Below are 26479 nucleotides of genomic sequence, written 5' to 3' on the forward strand. Positions count from 1 at the left end.
CCGGCCAAAATTTCAGCCCTTCGATCTGGATTACTGACCAGGCGCTAGTATCGTCCTTACTGTAACGCTCATCGAGCTCGACGACACCTATCGCCTCTAGTCCTTACAATACAAGGAATTGCGGCGAAGGAACTAACAGAAAACTTAGCTTAGAATGCCCAAGGTATTTCATTCTCAATATAAAGGCGTCGACTGAACATGCACACTGATCGTGAATCTTTTCACAGAATAAAGGAAAGGTTGGGCTCAATGCTGGGATAACCTGAATGATTCTGATGTTTGTGATAAATAGGGAGGAAAGAATCGCAGACGTGGAAAGAACGAGAACGACGACGATAAGCGAGAACTTGTTTTCCGTGAGGATGGTCAGGAATATGCGCAGGTGACAAAAATGCTTGGTAATGGGCGATTGGAGGCACAGTGCTTCGACGGGGAGAAGCGATTAGCACATATTCGGGGGAAGATGCGGAAGAAGGTGCGATATGCCTCCTTTCAGGCTCTATTCGCTGGTGGACTCATCGTGATTGCAGGTTTGGATCAATCAAGGAGATATCGTGCTGCTGTCTCTCCGAGAATTCCAAGATGACAAGGCAGACGTTATTGTGAAATATACCGCCGATGAAGCGCGGAACCGTAAGCGTCGATGACCCCTACATCGTGTGGGTTTGTGTCGACTGACCTCTTGTTTAGTGAAAGCTTATGGTGAACTGCCTGAGAATGCCAAAATCAATGAGACCGACACCTTCCCTGAGGAAGATGGCGAGTGTACGTTCGAGTTTGGAGACGAAGGGGAAGTGGATATCGACGATATCTAAACTGTTGGTGTATATCTCTCTACTGTGTTTATTTTTACGTGCGTTTTGTTGGTTGTCTTTCTAAATTCTCCTAGCTAAACTGATCTGTGTTCTTGTAGGTCTGTATCATGACCACCCCGCATGTTTCTATTCATATTTTGTTGTTGTACTGCCGACATCGGAGCATTCGTAGATGTGACATTAGCAACTTAAATGTTCTTTGCAGTGTATAACCAGGAAACCAAGAACAAATTTCTTGGCTTATTATTGTCCTCCTTATCTGGGCCCTTCCAGACTCGATACACTTGATCACGATGGAAGACAGCTTTGTTTGCCGTTATAAGTTATTAAGATTAAGGACATCGATACAAAAAGATTTATTTATGAAATCTGATGAACTGATAAAGCAAGCTTCAACTGGTGTGTAGGTGTTCCATTTCTACTAATGGCAGAGGCCAGTGCAAGGTAGGATGGGACCACTTACAGTGCGATTCCTTGACCCGAGCTTCAACTAGCCGCACAGAAATAGTCCGAACCAAGGTCGGACGATTATACGATGTTTGCAGCATGCTCAGCTTGGTTCAAAGTTTCTGGTTTGTGGTGACATACAGGATATTTTGAAAGATACTAGTACCCCAGAGTTAGCACCTGGGTGGCGTTGCTGACCCTCCACGTCAGGAAAACGGGACCATACCTTGTCAGAAGATGACTCAACGCATCAGAAGAATGGTCTGCATGTCTGGGACACATCCCTTCTCTTTGGTGAGATACTCCACAATGTCTCTGGCGTTGCATTTTACAGCAGCCTTCAACATGTCCTGAGTTGCGGTGATCCTATCTTCTAATTTCGGCTTTTTTGATTTCCCACTTTTAATCGTAGGCACATCATCCTTCTGGATGAGCATCTTCACCAATGAGAGATCTCTACGACGAATAGCGACTAGGACAGCGAGACCATCTTTGCATCGTGGAGAGGCACCGTGGTCCAAGAGGAATTGTATGAGGGGTATGAACGCGGCGTGGACGGCTTTGGTTAGAGCATAGCCCTCGTGTGAGTTGGCATTGGGAGGGCGAAATTTGAGGGAGTACAGGTAGTTTAGAAAAGGGAGTGGTTTATCACGATCAGACCATCCAATCTGTTTTGAGGATGGTTCCTCGGAAGACGGCTTTGGATGGAGAGGGCGGAATAACCGCCGTGGAAGCTCGGACGGGTAGTCCCAAGAGAATATATCGTCTCTCATCCGGATAACAACAGCTAAAACTTCTTTCGTACATAGGGGGTAGCGCAGTAGTTTGGTGACCCTGATGGTTGGGCAGACTGTCTGAGTGGCAGAAAGAAGGAATTGAGCACGATAGGATGAAGGTGCTAATTTGAACACATCGAAGATGTGCTTGCAGGTATATGGAAGAGAAGGCGAAACAGCGTACAGCTGGATTTCATGTAGTAACTGAAGTTATCATGGCGTTAGCAGAGTAGAGTTTGTGAAAGTATGTCTCACCTCTACAGGTAATGTATCCAGAGACAGACGTCGAAAAGCGGCCATCGACAGTCCCAGGTAGTTATCGCAGGATGCTGAGACGACTCGGCCTGAGTTAATCCCAAGATAAACCTAGATCTCTTTCATAAAAATGCATTTGCACGTGACTGAATACACGCTTTTTTCTTCGCGATTGTACGACATAGAAAGCATTCACTGTACAACTTAGGAGGGACTACGGCAAATTTAAAGACATGACTCGATCGATAGGCAATGAGATCGAATATAAAGCAACCGGAGAGGTACTGAAGCGCTGAAGGACACGGGACAACTGGACAATTGACTATACGTCAATTTTGAGGCAAGGACAACACTGAGCGAAAATCCCCAAACAAATACAAGAAAGGTCGAAAGAAATTCGCCGATACATTTCTTAAAACCTCAGAGTCTACAGAGCAGCACTGGGTGCTTCCAGCGAGGGGAAGTATTGAGGAATAAGATCCCTAGTAATAGGTCATTAAAAAAAACAAAGATAGACCATAGCGCGATCGACATACTCATACACAGATTTGTCCTTGTCACTGAAAACAATAAAGATGACACGATCATACTAGATAACGTGTGATTAGATTTTCGGTTATCAAGAATATTTTACTGTTACCTTAATTTCACTGTTGCAGTCCAGGAATTTTCGGACCTCTCCCAACGCAATATGAGTAGCATCCACGATCGGATAACCATATACGCCTGTCGAGATCGAAGGAAAGGCCTGTCATTAGACAATCAAGGATTAGAAGTCAATAGATTCAAGAAAGAAAAGCGTGTACAATATGTTTTAGGTTATTGTCAGCCGCTAGCTGCATGCTCTTTCTGTAGCACGATGCGAGCTCATCCGCTTTACGAGAAACATCGCTAGAGGAATAGACAGGTCCAACGGTGTGGATGACATGCCGGCTTGTGAATTCCATGATAAGTGCCATGAAGGTGAGTTGGTGGCAATGCAAACTTACGACGGTAGGTTGTAACCTTTGGTGATTTTAGCATCGCCAGTCTCGCAGCCGTTCAAGGTGCGACCTATTCAGTACAGCGAGTGATAGCAAGTTAGGCTTTGAGAAAGCTGCGAGGCAGATCACGAAGAGACGAACACTCTTCAAGAAGCTCTGGCCCAGCGGCGCGATGGATTGCCCCATCCACTATCACCAAACAATATGAAACTTCTCTCTCAAGGCCCTTTTGTATTCATGACGTACCTCCTCCGCCCCCTGAATCAGATTTAACCGGCAAATGCTGTCAACGCATGCTGGAAAGCGACTATAAGCTGCAGGACGACAAACCCAGCAGAGATTTCTTCGCAGCGTTCACAATTGCATCAATCTCCAGCTTAGTGATATCGCCTTGACTTTAGAATTGAACGCAGCTTAGTCTCATCACGAAAATACGCCATGTCTTAAGCCAAGTACTTACAGGAGGGATATCTGATTCAAGTATAGGTCCCGAAACTTGTACTTGGGCTGTTCTACAGCATGAAGTGTACCATTTTTGTAGAGTTCCCCTATGGTTTTAATATCTTTCAACAAAATAGTTGTGCTGGTCATCCTGAGGATTTGGTTTATCGATGAGGTTGGAGACAGTTTGAGAGGTGCCTGCGAGTCGGAGTCGGGACTCCGAGGAACGATCTACGCTCCCATTCTTTGCTACTGCGAAAGTCTGTATCTGGATGACGGGAGCGCACTCAGGTGAATAGTCGAGCAGCCACGTCTGGAAGTGTAGCTCCTACTCCAACAAAATCGATAGGTGCAAGCATTTGATGTTGGTTAAGACCGTAAATTACAAGCAGAGTGACACATGCTAGCAGATGTCCCATGATGCACGCAGAAACCGAAGAAAGAAAAAAGAAAAATTGCTAGCGAAAAAAACGAATGGTATAGATGCGCTGAAGAGCCTAACAACCTCTGGCTGTTATTGAATAGTACGAACGTTGTGATGTAGAGATAAGCTGAGATAGTAAAATTGATTGTTAACCAGGAAATGAATTATGAAGATGAACGAGCTGACCTCACGATATGTGAAGTCGTGACTAAAATGCTATGGGGGAGTGAAAGGAAGATGCGGTGTATGTTGACTTATAGAAAACTCTTGGGTTGGCGAGCCAGCTTGCGAACGTTCCACAATCGTGGCAGTGGGGAGTAAAGTGCCTGTCGTCGACTGTACTACAGTCATTGGCTCTGCGTCCGAGCCGCGGACAATGGTAGTGATTGGTTGATTATGTGGATAATATGATTTACGCCTCGATGAAACGAAATCGTATATAGTGAACCTGAAGAGGATGTTAAACATGCTCAAAAAACTAAACACAAAATTTAGACTTACTGTTCTTCGAGTTGTCGTAATTCTGGTTTCATTTTTTGAAGGTCGACATTAGTCTTACGCTTTGAATGCGTCAATGGCTTTTCCACCATCAAAAATTCATCAAGTTCGTGTGATACATCAAAATTGGCCTTTTTCATCTGATATCCTGTCAGTATGCCATACCAATAGAAAATCAATATGAAAATTCGACTGACATCTGGCACAAAGGGAGGCTGAGCTTCTTTGGTGTCTAGATTATCCCAATCTATGGCAGAAAACCAGGGATGCTGCTGAATGTCTATGATTCCTTGGCCATTCGGCCGGCATCCAAGTCGATGATTAGCATTCCGTTCCATCAACTAAAAGGTCATGATTCGTGAGAGATGATACATGTATACAAAAGCGAGTACAGACTGCTTGCAAGCACTTAATGCCTTGTGGACTGCATTTTTTATGCGCATCTTCCGGAAATCTGAGGGGATCTTTGAGGATCGATTGTGTAATTCTTTCTGAATTTCGCCCTTCAAAAGGTCGTTGATGGAACAGTAGCTCAAATGCTGTAACACCCAAGCTCCACCAGTCCACAAACCACGTGTAACCTTTCCTCCCTACTACTTCGGGAGCCATGTAAGCCATGCTTCCAGCTACGCTGGTGTGCAACCGACGCTCCGAATAATGAATAGCCACATTAAAATCAGTTATATGAGCGTGACCTCTGGCATCCAGTAGAATGTTATCTGGTTTTAGATCGCTAGCAAGGAGGTAAGTAAGTAAATAGACAATCAAAAAGGTGAAATAAGTACCGATGGATAATGCGTTGTTTATGCAAGTAGGCGAGAGCCGACGCTAACTCGGCAACCCAAAAGAGAACAACGTTTTCTTCTATGGCGCCCTTCCGTTCGAGGTGAACTATGGATATGTGCTTAGAACGGGCGTGTTACAGACAAAACATTAGTATAGTACTTACAGCGTAGATCACCCCCAAGCATAAGATCGAGTACAAAGAAACAATTTTCATCGTCTTGAAAGGCGTAGCGCAGATTGACGATGAAGGGATGATCAATCTATACGGAGATGAAAAAAGAACTATTTTATGAGCTTCAAACCACACACCTCCTCTAGAAGCCTTCTTTCCTGGATAATATTGGCAACTGCTTTCTGCTTGATGCACCTCGCTTTATCGATGTACTTGAGAGCGTAGAGTTTCTTGGATTTTTTATGCTCGACCACTCGGACCTAAGCTTCTTGCATCAGCACTGAATATAGGTTATGTATAAGACGACAAAATCCTCTAACCTTGCCGAAAGCTCCTTTACCAACAGCTTTGTGAAGGTCGAAGTGAAAAAGGTTGACTTCGCTATCAAAATCAACAGGTTCAGAAAAGCAGCATCCCATGTTTCATCACAGATGAGGAATGAAAGAGCGTGAAGGGAACTTAGTTAAATGACAGCTGAAAAACAAAGGGGGATACTTATGGTAGAACACTTTGTCTCTTTGGATAGCAACGACGATGGGAAATCTGTATTTTGATTTACGTAATATTCATTTTAACTATTCCTGGGTTGCCTCCTCCGTTAATTACGGCCTGCCGGCCCCAAGCGGCAGCCAGTAGTCCGGAACCTGCTGCCCAACATGAACTAGTAGGCAGTACAATGCCGTGACTTAAGACACTGGCTCAAGCTGCACTCCCGCCTACACCAATACTACCAGTACTCTAAACGCACAAGGTCATTGGGACTTTCGGTTAGGCTCCTTTGATTTGGCATCACTCAGTATCCCACTTGAACTGCAACTGATCCCAGCTGTAGTTTCTGCACAGGTCTCAGAGTGTCGTTGCTGGGAAAACAATATTGCTCGTCACAAGTTTAACCCGACCCTGTGGTCTGATTTATCCCCATATACGGGCCTACCCCTCTCGACTAGGAAGCCTGCACTAGGTCCTGTACAATGGATTCCGAAGACCAGACGCGGGCTTTACTCGCACCTTCTCCAGAATTCCTAGTGTCCGTCAAAGTATTTCCGTTAATACCATATCTTAAAAAGGATGTCATTGTAAGTTGCCATTTTCTCAACATACTACGGTTCCAATCTAAATATAACACACTTTGGGGTTCATAGAAATCAATCGGTAAGTTACTTAATGCTTCCTGTCTTCTGCAACTTACGCGTCCCTCAGATAGTTCTCTTAGCTGGGAGTGAGTGCCATAGTATTAATTTAAATAGGACTGATTCTATGTGATGTGCAGGCAGCTTACTGCCTCTGATATCAATTTCGCCGTAGTGCGTCCCTTGGTTTTCAAGTATGCCAGGCTAAGAAATATGGCCGTCATATACGCAGCGTTGGTGGTTCGCTCGTACTTTATTGCTCAATCAAGCTCGAATCTGGCGCATTCCGGGGTGATGCTTTCCCGAGCGGCTTTATGCGAAATCTTGGCCATGAAGCTTCTTGCTCACTTTGCGTCCAATAAAATCCAGCTTGTAGCGGTGTTAACCACAGGCTGGAATCCATTGGCAGGTGCTCCTCCTGAAATTGTTGGTGACGTAAAGGAAGCTTTAAGGGGCGATGAAGATCAGTTCAATCACCCTCAAAATGCGATCGAGGTTTTCTCTTTCTTTCCTGATACCCGTACTGACACTGACATAACCATCCGATACAGATGGCTATCTCTACTCAGGCTAAGGCATTCTTGGCATCTCCAATTGTTCAGAGCGTCGTGAATGATATCTACTCTGGTCGCATTGTATTCTCCATAACGGGTAGTAGAGCCATGTTGGCTGATAACTACAAACCCCGAGCTATAGAGATATATGATTCTAGGAAGGCCCCTTTCCTTGACCACTACAGGTGCGACGGAATCTACAATGGTTCTACGTGAGCTGATTAGATCGGTCATAGACTACGTGTCCCAAAATATAATGCGATACTACAATTTGTGAACTTTGCCGTACTTTTGTTGACGTTTATAGCGTGTCTTTATAGCAAGTCTTAAACTGGTACATTATTCTTTACCTAACCCATCTTTCAGGCCGCGAACTCGAAAGCGTCACATTCTGGGAGGTTGTCTTTCTTGTGTTTGCTGCTGCCTTTACACTGAAGGAATACACGGCTACAAAAGAGCACGGCTGGACAAGTACGTCTCGAAATTTCACCCTTCCTATGCAGTCATCTCATTTAACTGACAGTTTACATTGCAAATGTATCGACCAGACTTTGCCTTCACTTCAAAGCTCTAACCAGGCATTAACAGATCTGGAATGTATTTGATGTTTCTTTTGTCTCGGTTTTTGTTGCATACCTGGGCTTTAGAATAAAGGGACTTGCGAGCCACAACAGTGAGCATTCCTTATTACTGTAAAGTGTGTCATATTCATTATTCTCGCAGCTGACACTTCGCAAACGGCCTTTGATCTATTGGCATGTGGCGCATGTATTCTCTTGCCACGGTAAGCATTTACTTATTGACGCTGATGCACAAACCATAGCGCTGTAAAATGTTGCAGCTTGGCATTCTTTGCAGTATCAAACAACGTCGTGGTACTGTAAGAGCTGTCATTCTCGCCCTCTCCGTTCACGATTCACCTTTGATATATCTAGTGCTCTGCGTGTTATGGTGTCCGAGTTCATACTTTTCATAGGGATCGCCGCCATTTGTTTTTCCGGCCTTTTGTTCACTCTGTATACTTTAGGTGCTTTCCCTAAATGCCGATGACTTCACTTTTCTTTACATAAACTAACTTACACTTACGCATCTACAGCATCAAACAGGTGGACAGTTAAATCTATCGCCTGGCTCATGGTTCAAATATGGTTCGGTAATACCAGCCTCAGCTTTGGACAAGCCGCCAGCTTTCATCCCTTTTTTGGACCTATACTAATGACGTGTTTCGCGGCCTTATCAAATACTCTACTCTTGACGAGTAAGTCAGAACAAGGCAAAAAACTTCGACCGTTATTCAAGGGCTTTGACTTCCAGTCCTTATTTCCATCCTGTCGAATACGGTTGCTCGCATTGATGCTGTGAGTAGATGTTCCCTTCGGGTCCGAGTAAAGCTGATTTACTGTGATTTTGCACAAGAACGCTAATCAAGAGGTGTGCCGCGTGCGCTGATTATTGCTAGAATAATATTTCATAAAGCCATGCAGTACCTTTTTCAGTACGCCATTTCCACCATTGAAGGGTAAGCTTTGAGTATTTGTGCACACTATTATATGATCTTAATTTATTTTCTCTTAAGTGGTAACTCGGATGCTCTTTTTAGTTACCAGCCGCCCTTCAATCTCATCGCTTTTGTCATCCTTAAACCAGCCAGCTGGTTTTTGTCCCCGAGGGCCCTTCACTCGGCAAATGTCTTCTTGATTAGGCTCACAGTACGTATCTGGTCATAACTAGAAATTTTGATCATGTTGCCGGACCTCATTACAGTCTTTCCCTTACTTGGTTGCGATTGCCTTGTACGAGCGGCATCTTGCTGCAGGACAACCACTACGAAGGTCAAGCAAAGGAGTTGCGAACTCATTCTATAACAGCCTCCCTCGTCACATCAAAACGATGCCAGTACTGGAATATCTCGTGGGATCGCACACGACAGATTTGTACGATGCGATATTTGAAGTGGAAGATTCGCATGACTTTGGTCTATTCGACGGTTCTCAGGCCGATGGTGATGAGCACACGATGCATAGCCTACCATCACCCGTTGTACCTGATTTCGGCCATGAATCCTCATCAGGAGCTCCATTCCAGTGGCAATCAGGCCACACAATGTCTCTGCAAGTTGAAGTCCCATCTCCAAGGACTCGTAAAACGAGCGTTTTGACTCCTTTGGCTGAAACCTCGGGAAATGCTGATGTGATCAAGATGGATAATTCGACTCCTCTTGCCAGAATGTTTGGTCGATTTATGCCACAAGGAGCCACACACTCGCCAGAACGTCCACCGCATCATGGCGCAGGCCTTGAAATCGGCATTAAACGGATTGAGGCGCTCCTAGAGGATTGTAAGACTCTGCCTGTGCAGCGTCTTAGAGACGAAATTCAGGAACTTCATGTCAGTCCTTATCCATCGCACTTTGTATTCATTGTTTCTGATAGTTTTGCAGGTCCGTCAGGCTCGTATCGAAAACCTTCTTCTCACGCTAACACACGGAATGCATAATGACACGAACGCTCCCCAGAAACGTGGTATGAGGTCTTGAGCCTGAGGATTTAAATTTCAATGCAACGATTTGACTGGTTTTCGTTTTTATGTGCCACTTGCTTTGTTCTCGATTTGTATTTCATCGTACGTACCTGTTAAGCATTTATAGAAAACAATGACTGTTATACCAGTAGACTGTGATACACATGACCTCCTTTTATACCTTATAGCCTTTTCACCTTATCGGAGGGTATAAATACTTATACGCAACTAGATAAATATATTTCTTGGGACGGTATTCTGCTCTTTATAGTCGTGTCACGGACCATACTAGTAGATGGAATTTGGCATCAGACGACCTTGTGAGGTCTACTCTCTGAACCTCCTGAAGCTCGGCATCTACACGAACAGTCCCTTTCTTAAAGATTTCGCCGTCCCACAGCGCAGACCAACTTTCAGAGTTGTGGCAAAACATATAAGTGTTAGACGAGTTGAGCAGCTCTGTCCTGTAGCCCTTTTCAGGACGTCCTCCATGTGAACCAAAAATCACGGAACCAGGTTCGGAAGAAAGGAGGCCCGCCAGTCCACGTGCGAGGTGAAGCTGCATGTCCTCTCCGAATAGTTGAAACAATGAAGAGGCGTGAATGGCAGATACACGTCCGTGAAGGGCATTCAGGGAAGTTATGGCCGTCAAAGGGGGGAAAGGCCCCTTCATTTCCTCGTAGGACGGAGGAACAATTTGTAAATGGGCATCATTGAATGCGTCTCCTGCAATGAATTTCGCAGGGAATGACTCTGGGGTTGAGTTGAATAAATCATGTCCCAGTGCCCAAAACTCTGTGCCAAATGAAGTTGACTTGTCAGCAGGCTTACAGAAGTAGCATCAAAATATAAACCTGAATGCAAGTCGGACGCGAGCGCACGGCTAACTGGGAAGCCATCTGCTACAGCCTTTCTGATATCATTTCCAACTAATGGCAGGTGTAAAACAGCACATCTTAGGTAACAGAATCATTGATGTTACTTACAGCAACATCCGATGTCAAGAAGAATAGCATCCTGATGATCACGACCAAGTCTCAAGACTTGTTCATACGCAGGCAACCGAGATATTTTGAGGCTGCAAGACCACCTCAGAAATATGTAAATAGAAGATAAGGTAGAGAGACATGCCTCGTGAACGCAAATCGGCGTATGCAGCGATATGGATGTATCTGGAGGTTGTTATGGGTATGGTATTCCCCGAGATTTGGTGAGAAACATTCTGACCTTCCATGCCTTTTCCTGAATGGCGAGAATATGTGTTTTGAGTTCGTCGTCATTGTGAATTCCGGTCTGGGCTTTAAAGAAAGCAGTCTCCTCTTGGCCAAGGTTGTAGTAACGCTCGTCTAGAACGTACTGCCCTGCATCTGACTCTGTCGCAGCAGTCATATTTGTGGTTCCAGGAAGAATATAGGGATATCATAAAATATCCTCAGCTATTTATGTTTCACACAAAACACATGCCATGATCAAGACACGGCCGAGAATGAATTCCTGGCTCTCAGACGGGCGAGGGAACGGGAGATTTGGCTGACTATCTCAGTGCTATCTCCCAGTAATTGACAGATGGGAGTATCGTCGCATAAGTATCGATAAGTAATCGCAAGCCTCTGTAATGAATGTCACTGCTCGTGCTTGTCGGCGCAACACGGCCGAGGTCTGTATTATTCAAGTTGTAGTGTACTACTACCTGTCACTGTCATGAACAGTTCAAGTGAGTACAAGAATGCCTCAAAGTAAAGGAACAGGTTACCTTGCGAACAGTTTTTGAACTAGGATTATGACGGAGTTGTCCAAGGCTGTACGGCATAAAAATGGTTGTTCGGTTCGCGATAGACCTTATAGACCTCACCTCAGACTCGGAGACCTTAACCGACCTTTTTCAAAAGCCCTCTGCTTTGGAAAGTCATGAAGCTCAGTGGTTTGCTTGAGTCGAGGGAGACCTTGCTTGAGTGAGTGCTCGTATTCTTTCTCGTAAAAATCGAAAGCTAAATGCCCTGGCCAGGTATGTTTTTGTGAAGCCTCATGTCCGTATACCCATGAATTGGTCAAATTTTTCGACCTATTTTCTTCCTCTCCTCGTCTCTTACTATGCTCTTGCCGTGCTTGTTCAACTTCCGAGGACATATCTCTTTCGTCTTGCATTGCTTCCCATCACGTTGTGGCTTGCCTTTAGAGCTGGTGTAAACCTTGATTTGTCCTGGGCTGACCCTCAGCGCTCTTTTTTGAACCAGGGACTGGTGGTATGTTTCTTTTCTTGTCCCGCGATATGGAACTTAATGCGTAGAATTTCATAGCTGGGGATGTATACAATTGCTATGCGTGCGACTGCATGGACATTTTGCAAGGAGCCCTACCGACGATCCATTACAAAATATCACCAAAAGCAAACCGCAAGTTCTAGTCAGAATGATTCATCCAATCCAGGCTACGATTCCATCAGTTTCCAGCGTGCCCTACAAAATGCTTGGGACTTGATGGTTAACCTTCGTGGTATTGGATGGAGCTGGTCTCAAGGTCTGCACATAGCCGAGGAAACTCGTCCTACAGATTCTCGTTTGGCGTTTCTGGGAGTCAGTTTTGTGCGTTTGGTGATATATGTCCTCGCTTTCGACGCAGTCTCCGCAAGCGTTCGTTCGTTCTCTCTGGAAACATTTGGCTCTGCTAAAGGTGGCACCATTTTCGACCCTTCACTTCCACCCATACATCGGTATCTTATCGCATGCGCCGTCACATTCCTAGCTGGATGGACGGCCTATTTAGTAATTGAGCTATTCTATGTCCTGACAGCGATACAATTCGTGTTATTATTTGGACAACACCCCCAGCAGTGGCCACCCCTTTTCGACTCTCCTTGGCTGTCCACTTCACTGACGGATTTCTGGGGAAAACGATGGCATCAACTTTTTCGCAATTGCTTTGTTTCTGTAGGGTCTCAGCCCTTCTCCTATCTTGCAGGGCGGGTTGGAGGAGTAATGGGAGCATTCCTTATGTCTAGCATCTTGCACGATCTTGGTATGCGGGCAATGGATCGCGGTCAAGATTCATTATACATATTCGCATTTTTCATGATGAATGGTGTCGGACTCATTCTCGAGCGTATATGGCTAAAAACAACAGGAAAACGCGTCTGTGGTATCTTCGGGTCGATGTGGGCTATTGTATGGTTGACTGCTTGGGGAACGCTGATGATAGATGCATGGGGTAAAAGAGGACTTATCGGCTCGCAATTCTTTCCTGAAGGTTATAGACCAACCTTACTGCTCGTTGATTTTGCTGCAAGGTTTGTATGATTTGGCGATAATCATTTAGAATCGAGGGACCTGGTACAACTGTTGTGCACTACTATACTTTTCGTGTCAGTATATTTCTTGACCTATGTCTTTGATGCGTTCTTGAACTCAAGGTTATTACTGTACCAGAATCAAATGATACATCGACTCCAGAAAAGGTGTCACCGTAATGCCGTTTCTTGGCCTATGATAAATTCACATATTAGATTTCCTAGTTTAACATGCATGCTGAACGAAGTGAAATAGTAAACCGAACAAAGATAAGATATCGATTGCAACGGGTAAGCCATCTTCCTGGAGTTTAGGACGTAATGCATTAATGCAATTCGGATCCTCCAGAGCACTGCCAGAATCACTGGCACCCATTGGGGTATTTTATAAGTATTTAGGTATATCTCACAAGGTCTGTATTTGTCACTGTATTCTGTACTATGTCTTGGTGAGTATTCCATGAATTTGGTTTCAAGCGGTTTCATCTGTGCTGACTGGCATCTTCAATGTGCTCTAGGTCGAACACCTATCATACTCAGTTTGGAGTCTCATTATGGCCGATACTACATTTTGACAGAGTCCCATTAACGACCAGAACATTTTTGACTGTTCTGCTACCAATGCTGGTGACATATTATGCAATGGCTGTACTCATTCTCCTCCCCAATACACTGTTTCTTCGGCGAACGCTGCTTCCGCTGACATTATACTCTGCAATCAAGGCCGGGTTATCCATCGACATTTCCTGTGGCAATCTGGCTAGAGCTCATTCCAATCAAGGATATGTAGTGAGTACATGCTGGTGAATGTGCCTCATTCTCCAAGAATAACCATCACACCTTAACATTTTAGATGCTAATAGGGATGCTAACCATGCGTGCGATGGACTGGGCGTTTGCTAGACAACCTTGCAGACGCCTTATCACAATCCAAGGTCGCCGCAATAGAAGGGAAGGCGAAACGATGCACGAGGGTCGCAGCTCTTTTGTATCTTCCCATTCACGATCGATATTATGGGATGCTTGTGACCTAGCAACAAATATCCGTTATATTGGATGGGATCGTGCTCGAAACCTGTACGTCCCGCGCGAGACTCGGTCTACAAATTCCAGAGGCGCATTCCTATTTTCGACACTCGTTTCCGCAGTTTTGCATGCATTCTTGTGCGATATGTTTCAATATGCTGTCCAAATATTTTCTCCAGATACGTTTGGTTCCACTATCGGAGGCACCATATTCGACTTGTCTTTGCCTCCTTTCGACCGATATTTCCGGTCCAGTCTGATCACGTTCTTTTTCGGCTGGTCTGTATATGCTGTTGCTCAACTCTTTCATGATGTTATGACTATCCTCTGTGTTCTCATTCTGCAACATCATCCACGACGATGGCCACCTATGTTTGATGCCCCCTGGCGATCGACGTCACTAATAGACCTTTGGAGTAGAAGGTGGCATCAGACACACAGAGTCAGTTTCATTCGCTTGGGAATGAAGCCGTTCTCCTATATCGGGGGACATGCAACTGGCGTCTTGGGTGTTTTCACACTCTCAGGTATCTTGCATGATCTAGGACTACGGGCAGTCGGTAGAGGGTCGGATTTTTGGGCTGTATCCGGATTCTTTTTCATGATGGGTGTCGGCATCAATTTGGAGGTCCTATGGGCTAGGCTAACGGGGAAGAAGGTGACGGGTTATACAGGATGGCTGTGGACTTTGGTTTGGGTGACATGCTGGGGAAATTTTCTAGTAGATGCATGGTTAAAAAGAGGTGCAGGGGGCACTGTCTTTTTCCCAGAACCATATCGTCCATCAAGGTTGGTGATGACTGTTCTTCTGCGACTTTGGTGAAAGTACACCTTCATCTTTGGAAGATGACGTTAATATGTCTGCTTTGGGACAACTATTTACATAGGACCTGATCGAGAAAGCTAGTATACAATTACGGGTTTCAGTATCAGATGACCAACAAACCTAACTTGAATTTCATTATCTCCTTCAGAGGTATCCAACGTAAGCCTGCCCCCAATGAGGCGTGATGCCAGCATCTGCATCTTCTTTAAACGCATAACGATCTATTCAGGGATATCAACCATGAGATCTGACACAACGAATAGGCGACCACACATACACATTCTGTGACTTGCAGCGTCGAAGGTATATCCATAGTAATCTTCCGCGTGATATGCCCTCGTAGGCCACATTCGACCGTCATTCTCGTCGTCGTCGTCATCATCATTGTCATCCTCCTCTTCATCTTCGTAATCATCATCTTGATCATCCATTTCAGCCTCGGCGCCCTCATTGTTTTCATTGCGACGAACTTTTCTCGCATTTCGATAATCATGATGTGAGCCCATGCGATCCATGTAGCTACATTCTGTAGCGGCATAAAGAGAGTTGCGCCTCTCATCCCAAGCAAGGCTTACGACAGCATTGTTCCCAGTAGCCAAATCGTACACCGGTGCCTGCGCACGGACATCCCACATCTTGATTTCTTCTTCTTTCTCAGCACCTGTAAATACAGCTAAAATATAGTATATTAATAAAGGTATCTTAACAGACTATTGCTGGTCAAAACCAGAAGACGATCAACTTACTTGGAATGCCATCGGGATGGGCTAGCGTAGCATTAGCACACGGCCCAGATTGTCTGGTCACATTAAAAGTGAGAACTGGCATCGGGTGACGAACATCGTAAAGGCGAGCACAACCATCGCTACAGGCAGTGAGGAAGATATTTGGATCAGCCCTACTCGTGGAGAAGTTATTGATGTTTCCTCCGTGTCCAAGGTATTTTCCCACCGTCTTTCCATTTTCCATATCCAGTGCGTGGCAGTAGTATTGTAAGGACGTGTGTGCATTTGTACTGCAGAGCATGGCGCTGGATAACGACGGGTGAGGGTGCCAGGAGCCAATTTCAAAGCTGTAATCCTCGAAAGTGATGTCGTTGTGGGGTTCGCTGCCTTGAGAGGGTTCAATGAAGTCGTCCATATCCCTCATGGTTTCTGACGTGTCGAAGGTGCCGCCGATGACATTGTTACGACCTGGGATATGTTTCTCCAAGGTATCGATATTCCAAACATCAGCGAAACCGTCACCTGCCCTAAGTATCCGGCCGTTAAGCACTATCAATGGACCTTGACAGTCTTGCGAATTGAGAGTATGAACAGGGACGGCTTCCTCAAAGTTACGCTGACGGTTACCCCAAGCATAAGATTTAATCCTGTGGTCGTCCGCAACAAAAATCAGCTTGCGATCTTCATCAGTAGCAGAAGCGTATGCGATTCCAGAAAGCGCAACATCCACAGAGTGGGAGGGGAAAGCCGTTTGACCCTTACCAGCCTCATCGAGAAGGTAGTATTTCAGGTAGGGTTCTCTGTTTTTCCAGCCCCTAGAACAGGGTACCGCTAGACATGAACCTCCCGGAGACAAAACACACGAAATGGGCATGCTTAATTCGTCACTCTCAATTTCACATCTAGCTTGATATATGATGTTTGCAAGAGGAGTCGATGTATTCGCTGACAAATTGACCGCATTCCGAAAGCGAGCAAGGGGCGTACTACTGCTGTGGGGCTTCCTTGAGGAGTCATATGGGGCAGGTCGATCGAGCATCGGGGCGGCATTATTTTGGGGGAAGCTTGGTACTACATGTAAAGTATGTATAAGAAGCCGTCGAATCGCGCATGGGATCCAAGTTAGAAGAAACCCACCATCACGCATCATAGAACTGAGAAATTCTGTAAACATATCAAATAAACCATTGCCAACTGACTTGTTTCTTAGTTGAGCAGTATGTCATTCGGTGATACACTTACAGAATGCGCGTCCAACCTCTTCATCCTCGACAAGAGTGATGTAAGGGATACCTTCGTTGGCAGTGTTTCCTTCGTGAGCGAAAGAATTCAAGTAGTCGAACTCAGCATCGCCATAGGCGAAGTGAACAGCTTCATTGATCAAATTATCGACGCGCTCGACGATGGTGGGGAGATTAGGGGCTCCTCCACTGTCTGCCTCGCGTACTAAGTCACAAGCAAGCTGCAGATTGCTATAAAACACGGTTTCATCGATTTCTCCCTCTTCGTCTTCCTGTTCGTCTGCTTTATATCTGTCGATGTCTTCCTTGATTTCTTCGAGGCGCGTCAAGAGCTTGGAAGACCATTCCAAGTGTTCAGGTGAAGGATAGACGTTCATTGTGCATGAATAGGGCCTGCGGCTTGAGCTTTCGAATTATGATTTGGTGGAAGCCTGAAACGGAAGAGCGCGCTCGCCTGCAGATAGCCTGAGTCCTTCTTTCTTATATACACCCAAAGGTCACGGTCATCATATCTGTAAATGAGATTATCGTTTACGTAATGTACACTAAGCCAGCCCTAACCCGAGTGCACGCATCCGAGTACCGCAAGGAGTGCCGACCCAGTAATGACCGTTGACGGTCCTTTGCATCGCTCGATCTGCGCCATGTCTACACTCACTCCTATGCATTCTCCAAGGGTAAAGCGCAAGCCATCAACACGCAGACCTCGTGCTCCCTCGCATCTTCCTCCAGTGCAAACACAAGAAACCCACGATGCCGCCCTCCATGCCATCCGCACCCTGCTCAAAGGACGGACCTCATACGATGCATTTCCTGTTAGCTTCAGACTCATCGTGCTCGATACCAAGCTCAACGTAAAGAAGGCCTTACAGTGTCTGCTACTGAACGGTAAGCATGCAATGTCCATCAGAATTTGATTCTGCAGCTTACCACCTGTGACCTTTGTAGGTGTCGTATCCGCTCCACTATGGAACAGCGACAAATCAAAATTCGCTGGAATGTTAACCGTACTTGACATAATACATCTCATCCAATACTATTACTACACCGCAAATTACGATAGCGCTGCGGCTGACGTAGAAACATTCCGCTTAGAGTCATTAAGAGGTATCGTCTATCTCTTCCATTATGGGATATTGGAGAGCTAATATATCCGGGACTACTATCAGAAATCGAAAAGAGTCTTGGAGTAGCGACCCCACCACTTCTCCGAGAACACCCCAATAGCACGCTATACGATGCCGCGAAACTCCTCATCCAGACACATGCACGGCGACTACCACTGCTAGACAACGATTCAGAAACTGGCCAGGAAGTCATCGTCTCCGTCCTGACGCAATATAGGCTACTCAAATTTATTTCCATTAACGTAAGACTCGCAAGTTGATCGATATCGATATTACGATCTCAACCATATTGCTGGTTTTCAGTGTACCAAGGAGATACACCAACTTCACTTGTCTCTACGAAAACTCAAAATCGGGACATATGTATCCTCTACAATACCCCCGTCAGATTCTCCAGACGGTCAAAACCCATATTGGCCAATTGCCACCGCAACACTCGATACACCCGTCTTCGATGTTGTTCATATGTTTTCTGAGCGTGCAATATCAGCGGTGCCAATTATTGATGATGAAGGTGTCGTTGTAAATCTCTACGAGACTGTCGATGTGATTGTATGATTTTTTTGGCATTAGCGCTCGTTTCTCCTTGCTAAATAGTTTTTCATGACAGACTCTCGTCCGCCTCGGTGTTTATCAATCTCTCGACCTCACGATATCTGAGGCATTGAATCAGCGCTCACCCGATTTCCCCGGTGTGGTCATCTGCACGGCTTCTGACTCTCTCGGAACTTTGTTGGAATTGATCAAGAAGCGGAGAGTCCACAGGCTAGTAGTCGTTGAAGGCGATGTACGCACTTCTTATTTGATCGAGCAACCCCAGACACTGATGCTGTTTGCTTCATCTAGGAGGAAGAGAAAAAAGGTGGAAAGAAGGGGCGATTACTAGGCATCATCACCCTTAGTGACGTTTTACGATATGTCATCGGCCAAGTGGGGATTGGTGAAGTAGCCGAGCCCGTAGAAGAGAATGCGTCTCCATCCCAAGCACGAAAGCAATCATAGAACCCTTCCAATCTTGATATCTTGTCAGTCTGTACTTCATATATTGTAATTGTATGTCAGCTTTGTGTGTATGTTATGTCCGCTATACTGTGCTACTTGATTTGGGATATCAAGCATGTCGTGCATCATTACAAAGTTGTATTTCAGTGCTAGTGTTTGATCGACTCCCAAACTTGTCCTCCACGTGTGTTGAATAGATGACGATATAGCGGTCAGACAAATTGATTATTCACACTCTAGGTAGTATCAATACAAACAATCATTCTAAGACTCAGTCGTATACTAGCTTTATTTTGTTATGGTTGAAACGTCGTTGTACGAAAACATACCCTATGATGGTATCTAGTCGTCGGGAAATCCCGGTAACTCCTAGAAAACTGGCGTTACCCGAGAAGAACGCAAGTCTGGCCTGCAACACTCCTGCAACGGGAATTGAACTTTACTGTAAGGCCTGAGCGCTGAGCACTAACTACACTCGATACACCCGTCTTCGATGTTGTTCATATGTTTTCTGAGCGTGCAATATCAGCGGTGCCAATTATTGATGATGAAGGTTTCGGGCCTTCCTTAGTTGCGGATAATATGTACAGCCTGAGGTGAGACCAGTACTCGAGTACAGCCTTACTAACCTAACGCTTATGGGTAGGAAGCAGCTGATGCAGCCTCCGAAGATTATTGTCTGGAAGGTTGCACGGCTAGCAACGAACCTCGAATACTGATGCGGTGATCGTGAACAGGAAGTTACATCATCCATCACACTATAAAGATGCCAAGCAACGAAAAGGGACGACGCTCGAGTTTTTACTGCTCCGGCTATCAGAAACATGACACTTTGAAGAAAGTACAGCATCGCTTTTTGAATTTTTAGTGTAACATTAAAGAGCGCGCCCATTTGATCGTGAATGGCGCCGGTCAATATATGCCGGATGTCGGTGCCAATGTCTCGCATTTTTTCCAAGATACTTCGAGACCTCGAGGTCAACTGATTAGCTTACTGATTATTGCGGTCTCTTCCGTCCGCATGAGAACCAATTGAAAACCTAGAAACACTATAAGACCACCTGTTATCATGTACGAGGTCTGCATATTTCATCTCCCCTCCAGTTTCTTTTCGTTCGGGTACTAATTTTGCTATTAGGTTTCATTGGTAGATATTTCCTAATACCGAGCTCCTGATCCCTTTTTTCTACCACCTTTTCTGCTGAAGTCACCATGATCTCTTCTGTCCTATCTGTTGCCACTCTTTTGGTCGCGGCCACAACTGCCTTTCCTCTGAATTATTTTCTCCCTCGAGATCCCTCAGACAGTAAAAGCTGCTTGTCCCTTCGCAACGCATGCAATGCCAATGTAACCGACCTTTCCAACTTTTACAACAATACGGCCTGCGTGCTTCTCACCGTCTGCAGCTCTCCCACTGAGAACCCAGCTTCGACGCTCAATAGTATGGATGCTCCGGCGACCCAGCCACGCATGACACAAGCGGTGAGCATACCTGAATTTCGCATTTATCCAGGATTTAAATGTATCTTGCGGCTAGTTCTTCGAAACCTTTTCAGGAGGCTCGGATTCTTTAACCCAGCAAGCGTATATCGATGCATACTACCACCAGATTTCCATCACTCCGAACGGCACATATCCTGCAAGGTAAATCCATCTAGCCTTTAACGTAATGGTACTAGATTTAATTATGTATCTAGCGTCAACGATGTCATAACCGACTTCACCAACGTTGCTGCTTGGACAGGTTCCTGTGATTCACTCAACATCCCGTACTCTAACTTTGCCGTAAGCATTCCCCCTCCCGTTTATCATACGCAACTAGATCTGATGCCTTGATGATATCATCATATAAATATACAGGATTGGCTCGAGTACTCTTCCGTTCCTGGTGTTTGCCCTGCTGTTGCTTCCTGCGATGCCTCTGTAGCGAACTCGACGACTCCTTGCGTTCCCCAACCCGTCACCGATAACGGCAGTTGCGCTGAGGTGGCAGCCGAATGCGAGTTGTGGGTAACCGGTGGTCTTTTCCAGAACGAATTTTGTGTACTTGCAAGCATGTGCTATGCTGAGTCTACCACGGACGTGTTGATTAAAAAATTGTATCCTTCGTACGTGTCGAATATCCCCACATCGTTGACAGAGCAACGTTTGTCACAAGGCGTAAGTGACTTTGAAATCCCTTATTCGCCACTTCTTGATCTTGCTTGAAATAATAGGTCTTCTACAACATTACCCAAGGAGCAGAGACTATGACAGAGCAGAACGTGATTGATGCTTATTATGGTGCTTTGGTTCGTGTGATGTCCTCAATGTCCAACGCAACGCTGTACTAATGTGATGCCTAATACAATAGACTGGTACATACCAGAGCCTCGGTGGACCCTTTGGAGCCGAGACCCCTGGAAAGACCAGCAACAATGGTCCATACCCCACATCGTATGTCTATTATCGTTGACCATGGCTCTTTTCATACTCACATAGTAATTAGGACTGACTATGTGTCGAACTTCTGGAGCATTATCAGCGCCTGGACAGGCATGTGTGACACTAAAGAAATCCCATACGAGAACCTCGCCGACTATCTCACTTACGCCGCTACGAGCGGATACCACCCCACTTGCTGATCGTGAGGCTCGGCTCTCTGGACTTTTTTTACTCTTCTATTTTTTTCTTGGGTCTTATCCCATTTGGATAATATTCTTTTGAGTATGATATATTCGCTCTCTTACAGCTCACCCTCTTTGTCACCGTCGAAATAATACCTATCGAGAATAAAAATGGACACTGAATCTTGTTTGAAACGCTGCAGCTGGTTCACGTATGAATTCGTGACATTGAGTGAATTGTCCATCTATATCGTAGCTTCGTCTTCGGAAATATTGGTGATGCGCATTAAAGCGTTTCTTGCACTGTGAAATGCTTGGTCTCTAAAATCGGGGCAACCTGGAGGAATTACTATAGGTGGCTGGCACCTTACCGTTACCATAAGTTACTGGGCTGCTCAGTGCAGCATCATCACTAATACAAGTACCTACGTCCTCGAGTTATGATGGTCAGGGCTCACGGTAACAAGTGAGATAATGACTGCCCTGGTTCCGAGTCGAATTTCTTCACAATAGGCGTACCCGCAACCGCCAAGGTCAATATTTATCGAGAAAGAGGTAGAACCAGTAAGCAAGTACTCAATTAGCTCGTCTCTTTGAATTGCCCAGGACTAAGTCAAATGCTAAATCTAATATTCATTATTCGTGTCTTCCCAACTTGTGATCATCATACCACTTACACGTGCACGTGCCTGTGACGAGTCGCGACAACTTGAACTCGAAACTCGGCCCGTATGCGATACCAAGTTACATATATTCCAGTAATCAAGCCCAATAAAAGCCCGCTATCAAAGATGATCATTTCTCTGCAACGGAAAAGAGACAGATGCGACATATAAACTGATTTATTTTTGTACCATATGTGCATGAGACCATCCTTGTGACCTGTTTCTACTTCTTGACCCCGATAACTCTCCATCGATCTGTTGCAGCAGTTCACCCAGCTTAAAGTTGATAACGCATTACTGGCCCTCTTTCAATATAATACCATGAAGATCGCTGTCACGGGTTGCAACGGTCGCATAGGTCGACGTGTTGTGCTTGGTGCTCTGAAGCTCAAACACACTGTTATTGGTTTGGACTGTATCCTAGCTGACGATACAGAATTTCGAGAGGACCCGGGCTTTACTTTCCTTCAAGTCGATCTTAAAGACTTTGACGAAGCGTTGAAGGCATTTACAGGATGTGATGCAATTATCCAACTTGCCTCGTTCTCACATCCAGGAGACTATAAAACGGCTACTCACAATAGGTGTGAACGCTTCTTCCTTCCAAGGCCTGTAATAACAGTTTGGAGTCCTTCTGAAACAGCAATGTTGTGATCACTTGGAATGTCCTGCGCGCAGCCGCTGAGGTGAGTCCGATATTTTGTCCTGAGAAACTCGCAATACAATCTAGCCCCCACCAGCTGGGCATTACGCGAGTCGCTCAAGCATCATCCGTCAATGTCTATCATGGGGTATTCAGCAAGGAGCCTCAATTTGAATACTTCCCTATCGATGAAGATCATCCCTGCCTACCAGACGAACCATATGGTCTTTCTAAAGTGTGAATAATGGTCCTGAAAGTTTGGTCATGTGAAGCATCTATCTGAAATGAATTCCCAGAATAGCCGAAATGCAAGCTGATACCATTGTACGTCGGTATCCATCGATTCGAGTTGCCAGTATTCGTTTGCATTGGTCCCTTCCAACTCGCGCTCGGGCATATCGAAGTAATATGGAACGAGCCAAGGGTGATCTTTGGGGTTACGTTCAGGAGGACTCAACTGCAGAGGCCTTCCTCCTAGCTGTCACCATGGAGAACGGGAAGTGGTCTGGACATGAGCCGTTTTTGATTGTTGCGCCTCAGACGGCATGTGACATAGACACAAAAACGCTCATACGTGATTATTGGCCAAATGTGCCACACAAGGATGGGTGGGAGGTTAGTGAGGGTACGGGATTCTATAACTGTAGAAAAGCGGAGCAGCTTTTAGGATGGGTACACAAGGACGTGTAGAAGGGTCTTACAACTTCACCAAAGAAAGTGATGCAATATGTTAACTTTCGAGCCCATAAAGTACGCGACGGTGGGTATGACACACATAGACGTTGATAGATGAAACACAGGCGAGAAGTTAAATATGTTTCATCGGTATTATTGTTTGAAGACATTCAAAGGTGCAAAGTATGAAGCAAAAACTATGATGGGTGCAGAAACGTTTGCAACTGACATGTGAAGTTAGACCATAATCGCTTTTAAAGAAGAATCGGATACGCACATATTCTTCATAGTGGTGAAGCACTTCACGAAGCTGCTTCCTCGATATTTCAGCTCGAAATAAAATTTCGTCGTCAGTTTTTTTACCGTCGAAATATTGATTTATCCTTAATTGAAATCATACGTAAGTAAGATGAATTATTGTAGCTATGATACTTACTTTTCAAACCGTCTCGCAATATACTCTTCTTTGCCTTCTGACATCGCCGCTAGCCACCTTCTTTCCAGCGGGGTAGCCATGCCGGGATCACTGATCATTGACGGCCAAACGTTATCCTCTCTCGTTCCCCACCCCACATTCTCCTCTTCCGATTCTTCTTCTTCATACATTTGTCCGTCTTCGTCTTCCACGAACACTGAACCTGACATGTCACTTCCTTTACTTTGTCCAGATTCAGTAGAAGGAAGACGCCTTGAATACCGCCGCGCAGTCTTCGGTGAGAGTGAGAGCCACGCGACTCCGGCCATCTCTCTTTTTTCACTCAACCCATTAGACAGCTCATCGCCACTTTCTAGGAATTTTTGGCTAAGCTGCCGCCCACGAGCACGTTGGCGTTCACGTTGAGATAGTCGCCCTAGCCTGCGCTCGTGAGCAAAACGCACGATTTTCTTCAGCTCGGACGTAGCCACGATGCGAATACGGAGATGCAACGTGAGCAGAAGCTCATGCTTCAGCATCCATAAAACTACATCGTGGTAAAGCGGGATCAACTCTTTCGACTGCACTACAGTGGCGAAAAAATGATTATCCGACTGTTTAGAAGTTGCTGTCGACACATTTGAAAGTATCGTTGGTAAATGAGGTATAGATGGATGGGGAAACTCCCGTTTGAAGTCGATGGATAGGCTGGACAGGCTGAAGATACAGGACAAGATGATGAGAAAACATATTAGATTACATGAAGAGTGAAAATAACGGACGAGGCTTCGAATCTTGGAGGCAGAGTAAAAATGGTCTTCAAACCGCTGTGGACGATATCGACAACTTTGGCTCTCCTGTGATGAACCAACCAGCGAACGGTGGGATAAATCTGATTCTCAAGGTCCCAATCTAACAGGCTCGCCATATCTGCAAGTCTAGATAACATTATCATTATAAAGGCGTCGTATTAGCGTTTGGGAAAAGTGTACATACGACAAAGTAACCGATGCAGTCTCCAAGAACTTGATTAGACCTTGTGCCAGTGTCCTCTCTTCCGGCCTCACATGTGGGCCTCTGAGATTCATGTATGGGTCCAGTCCTTGATCACCATCCAACAGTAGCAAGCTCTTCCAAGGTGCTAAAGCAGGAAGCCGCCACCCGAAGCTCATCTCCCGTCCCCAAGCTCTCGATTCGTCGTCGTCTTCCTTATAGTCCACGAAGTCAAGGTCATATTCTTCCTCGCTGTGGAGGAGATGATCTAGATATGGCGGAAGCTGAAGCTCCAAGGGAAGATCGTGTATTGTTATATAGGCCATGGTAGAGGACTGTATAGCTTCATACAAAGTCTTCATGGCCGGGGCTAACGAGGACCTGAGAAGTGCCTGGGCGTTAAATTCAGAATATGGTTCTCCTAAGTAACCATGAACGGAAGCTCAGATTGAGAAGAGACAATGCGGCGACCTACCCTTGTCAATGTACTCGTCCTTTAAGGATACCAGTATGTCACACTCAGCTTCTACGAAATTGGACAACACTTGTTCTTGGAATAACACTGCGGTGACCGTGAAAGCTATCTGTTCGTATATGACATCAAAATATTTTGCAACATTGCCTGATGCAGAAGAAGATGGGTCGGGTAAATCCAAAACTATCACGAAGTGAAACATTTGTAGCCAAAGGCTCTGAGCGGGAGGACCTTTCTCTGCGATAGAAGATATCTCGGACTTGCCATCATCTTGCTGAGTTGCATCACGGTTTCTGGAACCTCGACCTCTGGAACCTGATTTCAACTTCTCAGATTTGAATCGCCATGAGCCATCGGATTCAGCACCGACTGGGTGCCCCAAGAAGACCAGATCATCTATGCGCAGCTCGAACTTCTGGTGACACAAAGAACGCTGGGGACAGAGCATGCTGGCCAGGAATTCGGAAGAGTAACCAAAGAGATCATGATATGCGTCTGTTTCTTGGGGATGATCCAGATCATCGTGGTCGAATGGGGCATCTTTAGATGGAGAATTACGCCCTGAAGAGGAAGCAGCAGAACGAGAGAAGGAGGTGGATCTGTCACGCAGAGTGGTCGGTCTTTTCCATTCATAGTCATCCATGTCATTCAGCAAAGCTTCGTCTTTTTTTTGCCTGTCCATGATTGAAGAGAATGGATCAGAAAAATTTGCAGCCCGCCATGGATTATCGAGCTGCAAATTATCAGATGGGGGGCGAGGGCGAGCAAGTCTAGAGGAAGTTTGTGGACACGGAGGCCATCTGAAAACGACGCTCGAGCCTTTTGCTGATGAGGTGACCAGCAGAATGGAGAGCAAACTTTCAGCCATTTATGCAGCTTTTCCTTTTCGCAGTTTTGGACATGAAAGAAGATGAGTGGATGAAGGTTATGCAAAGATACTGATTCCTTGAGTAGCAACTTTAGCGTGAACATTGCA

General features: G+C 45.4%; 13 protein-coding genes across 13 annotated transcripts; 7 read left to right on the plus strand and 6 right to left on the minus strand.

The window, feature by feature from the left end:
- Positions 1-154: 154 nt before the first annotated feature.
- Positions 155-815, plus strand: SERLADRAFT_369808 (uncharacterized protein; the record flags this gene model as incomplete). Its single annotated transcript, XM_007318512.1, has 4 exons — positions 155-163; positions 293-475; positions 531-633; positions 691-815. The coding sequence occupies 4 exons, from the start codon at positions 155-157 to the stop codon at positions 813-815; spliced, it is 420 nt and encodes a 139-aa protein (XP_007318574.1).
- A 689-nt stretch (positions 816-1504) lies between these two features.
- SERLADRAFT_369809 (uncharacterized protein) lies at positions 1505-2338 on the minus strand (the record flags this gene model as incomplete). The annotated part of the gene is made up of 2 exons (XM_007318513.1): positions 1505-2242; positions 2294-2338. The coding sequence occupies 2 exons, from the start codon at positions 2336-2338 to the stop codon at positions 1505-1507; spliced, it is 783 nt and encodes a 260-aa protein (XP_007318575.1).
- A 382-nt stretch (positions 2339-2720) lies between these two features.
- Positions 2721-3867, minus strand: SERLADRAFT_438166 (uncharacterized protein; the record flags this gene model as incomplete). Its single annotated transcript, XM_007318514.1, has 9 exons — positions 2721-2775; positions 2830-2882; positions 2934-3041; positions 3100-3226; positions 3283-3346; positions 3418-3465; positions 3523-3534; positions 3607-3671; positions 3737-3867. The coding sequence occupies 9 exons, from the start codon at positions 3865-3867 to the stop codon at positions 2721-2723; spliced, it is 663 nt and encodes a 220-aa protein (XP_007318576.1).
- A 165-nt stretch (positions 3868-4032) lies between these two features.
- Positions 4033-6117, minus strand: SERLADRAFT_468061 (uncharacterized protein; the record flags this gene model as incomplete). The annotated part of the gene is made up of 9 exons (XM_007318515.1): positions 4033-4268; positions 4328-4589; positions 4643-4779; positions 4837-4980; positions 5036-5372; positions 5425-5530; positions 5589-5685; positions 5735-5857; positions 5918-6117. 8 exons carry the CDS (start codon positions 6014-6016, stop codon positions 4358-4360), a joined length of 1275 nt encoding a protein of 424 aa, XP_007318577.1.
- Positions 6118-6285: 168 nt separating this feature from the next.
- Positions 6286-10590, plus strand: SERLADRAFT_356145 (uncharacterized protein; the record flags this gene model as incomplete). Its single annotated transcript, XM_007318516.1, has 18 exons — positions 6286-6364; positions 6430-6673; positions 6740-6749; positions 6798-6816; positions 6868-7222; positions 7279-7466; positions 7518-7600; positions 7648-7752; positions 7805-7818; positions 7870-7954; positions 8005-8065; positions 8123-8161; positions 8388-8539; positions 8596-8649; positions 8758-8800; positions 8858-8990; positions 9046-9669; positions 9722-10590. 17 exons carry the CDS (start codon positions 6569-6571, stop codon positions 9815-9817), a joined length of 2166 nt encoding a protein of 721 aa, XP_007318578.1.
- On the minus strand, positions 10573-11203 carry SERLADRAFT_390015 (uncharacterized protein; the record flags this gene model as incomplete). Its single annotated transcript, XM_007318517.1, has 5 exons — positions 10573-10599; positions 10660-10730; positions 10788-10879; positions 10933-10973; positions 11029-11203. Coding segments are annotated over 5 exons (391 nt in total), but the record flags the coding sequence as incomplete, so codon positions are not given.
- A 290-nt stretch (positions 11204-11493) lies between these two features.
- SERLADRAFT_356147 (uncharacterized protein) lies at positions 11494-13350 on the plus strand (the record flags this gene model as incomplete). Its single annotated transcript, XM_007318518.1, has 5 exons — positions 11494-11753; positions 11807-12044; positions 12099-13159; positions 13224-13252; positions 13310-13350. 3 exons carry the CDS (start codon positions 11710-11712, stop codon positions 13092-13094), a joined length of 1278 nt encoding a protein of 425 aa, XP_007318580.1.
- A 274-nt stretch (positions 13351-13624) lies between these two features.
- On the plus strand, positions 13625-15063 carry SERLADRAFT_361571 (uncharacterized protein; the record flags this gene model as incomplete). Its single annotated transcript, XM_007318519.1, has 1 exon — positions 13625-15063. The coding sequence occupies one exon, from the start codon at positions 13938-13940 to the stop codon at positions 14931-14933; it is 996 nt and encodes a 331-aa protein (XP_007318581.1).
- A 17-nt stretch (positions 15064-15080) lies between these two features.
- SERLADRAFT_438172 (uncharacterized protein) lies at positions 15081-17279 on the minus strand (the record flags this gene model as incomplete). The annotated part of the gene is made up of 5 exons (XM_007318520.1): positions 15081-15157; positions 15214-15609; positions 15683-16732; positions 16799-16855; positions 16904-17279. 5 exons carry the CDS (start codon positions 17277-17279, stop codon positions 15081-15083), a joined length of 1956 nt encoding a protein of 651 aa, XP_007318582.1.
- Positions 17280-17516: 237 nt separating this feature from the next.
- SERLADRAFT_468079 (uncharacterized protein) lies at positions 17517-19180 on the plus strand (the record flags this gene model as incomplete). Its single annotated transcript, XM_007318521.1, has 6 exons — positions 17517-17790; positions 17851-18009; positions 18072-18271; positions 18333-18581; positions 18640-18816; positions 18876-19180. The coding sequence occupies 6 exons, from the start codon at positions 17547-17549 to the stop codon at positions 19029-19031; spliced, it is 1185 nt and encodes a 394-aa protein (XP_007318583.1).
- Positions 19181-20050: 870 nt separating this feature from the next.
- SERLADRAFT_468080 (uncharacterized protein) lies at positions 20051-21832 on the plus strand (the record flags this gene model as incomplete). The annotated part of the gene is made up of 8 exons (XM_007318522.1): positions 20051-20109; positions 20170-20513; positions 20569-20675; positions 20729-20816; positions 20892-21191; positions 21248-21322; positions 21385-21467; positions 21520-21832. 7 exons carry the CDS (start codon positions 20244-20246, stop codon positions 21653-21655), a joined length of 1059 nt encoding a protein of 352 aa, XP_007318584.1.
- A 791-nt stretch (positions 21833-22623) lies between these two features.
- SERLADRAFT_408489 (uncharacterized protein) lies at positions 22624-23635 on the plus strand (the record flags this gene model as incomplete). Its single annotated transcript, XM_007318523.1, has 4 exons — positions 22624-22886; positions 22946-22988; positions 23043-23182; positions 23242-23635. 4 exons carry the CDS (start codon positions 22624-22626, stop codon positions 23633-23635), a joined length of 840 nt encoding a protein of 279 aa, XP_007318585.1.
- A 27-nt stretch (positions 23636-23662) lies between these two features.
- Positions 23663-26446, minus strand: SERLADRAFT_449339 (uncharacterized protein; the record flags this gene model as incomplete). Its single annotated transcript, XM_007318524.1, has 6 exons — positions 23663-23844; positions 23898-24003; positions 24057-24752; positions 24818-24973; positions 25032-25449; positions 25504-26446. 6 exons carry the CDS (start codon positions 26369-26371, stop codon positions 23818-23820), a joined length of 2271 nt encoding a protein of 756 aa, XP_007318586.1.
- Positions 26447-26479: the final 33 nt, after the last annotated feature.

This window comes from Serpula lacrymans, assembly GCF_000218685.1.
Source record: "Serpula lacrymans var. lacrymans S7.9 unplaced genomic scaffold SERLAscaffold_7, whole genome shotgun sequence".
In the NCBI taxonomy this organism is placed as follows: domain Eukaryota; kingdom Fungi; phylum Basidiomycota; class Agaricomycetes; order Boletales; family Serpulaceae; genus Serpula; species Serpula lacrymans.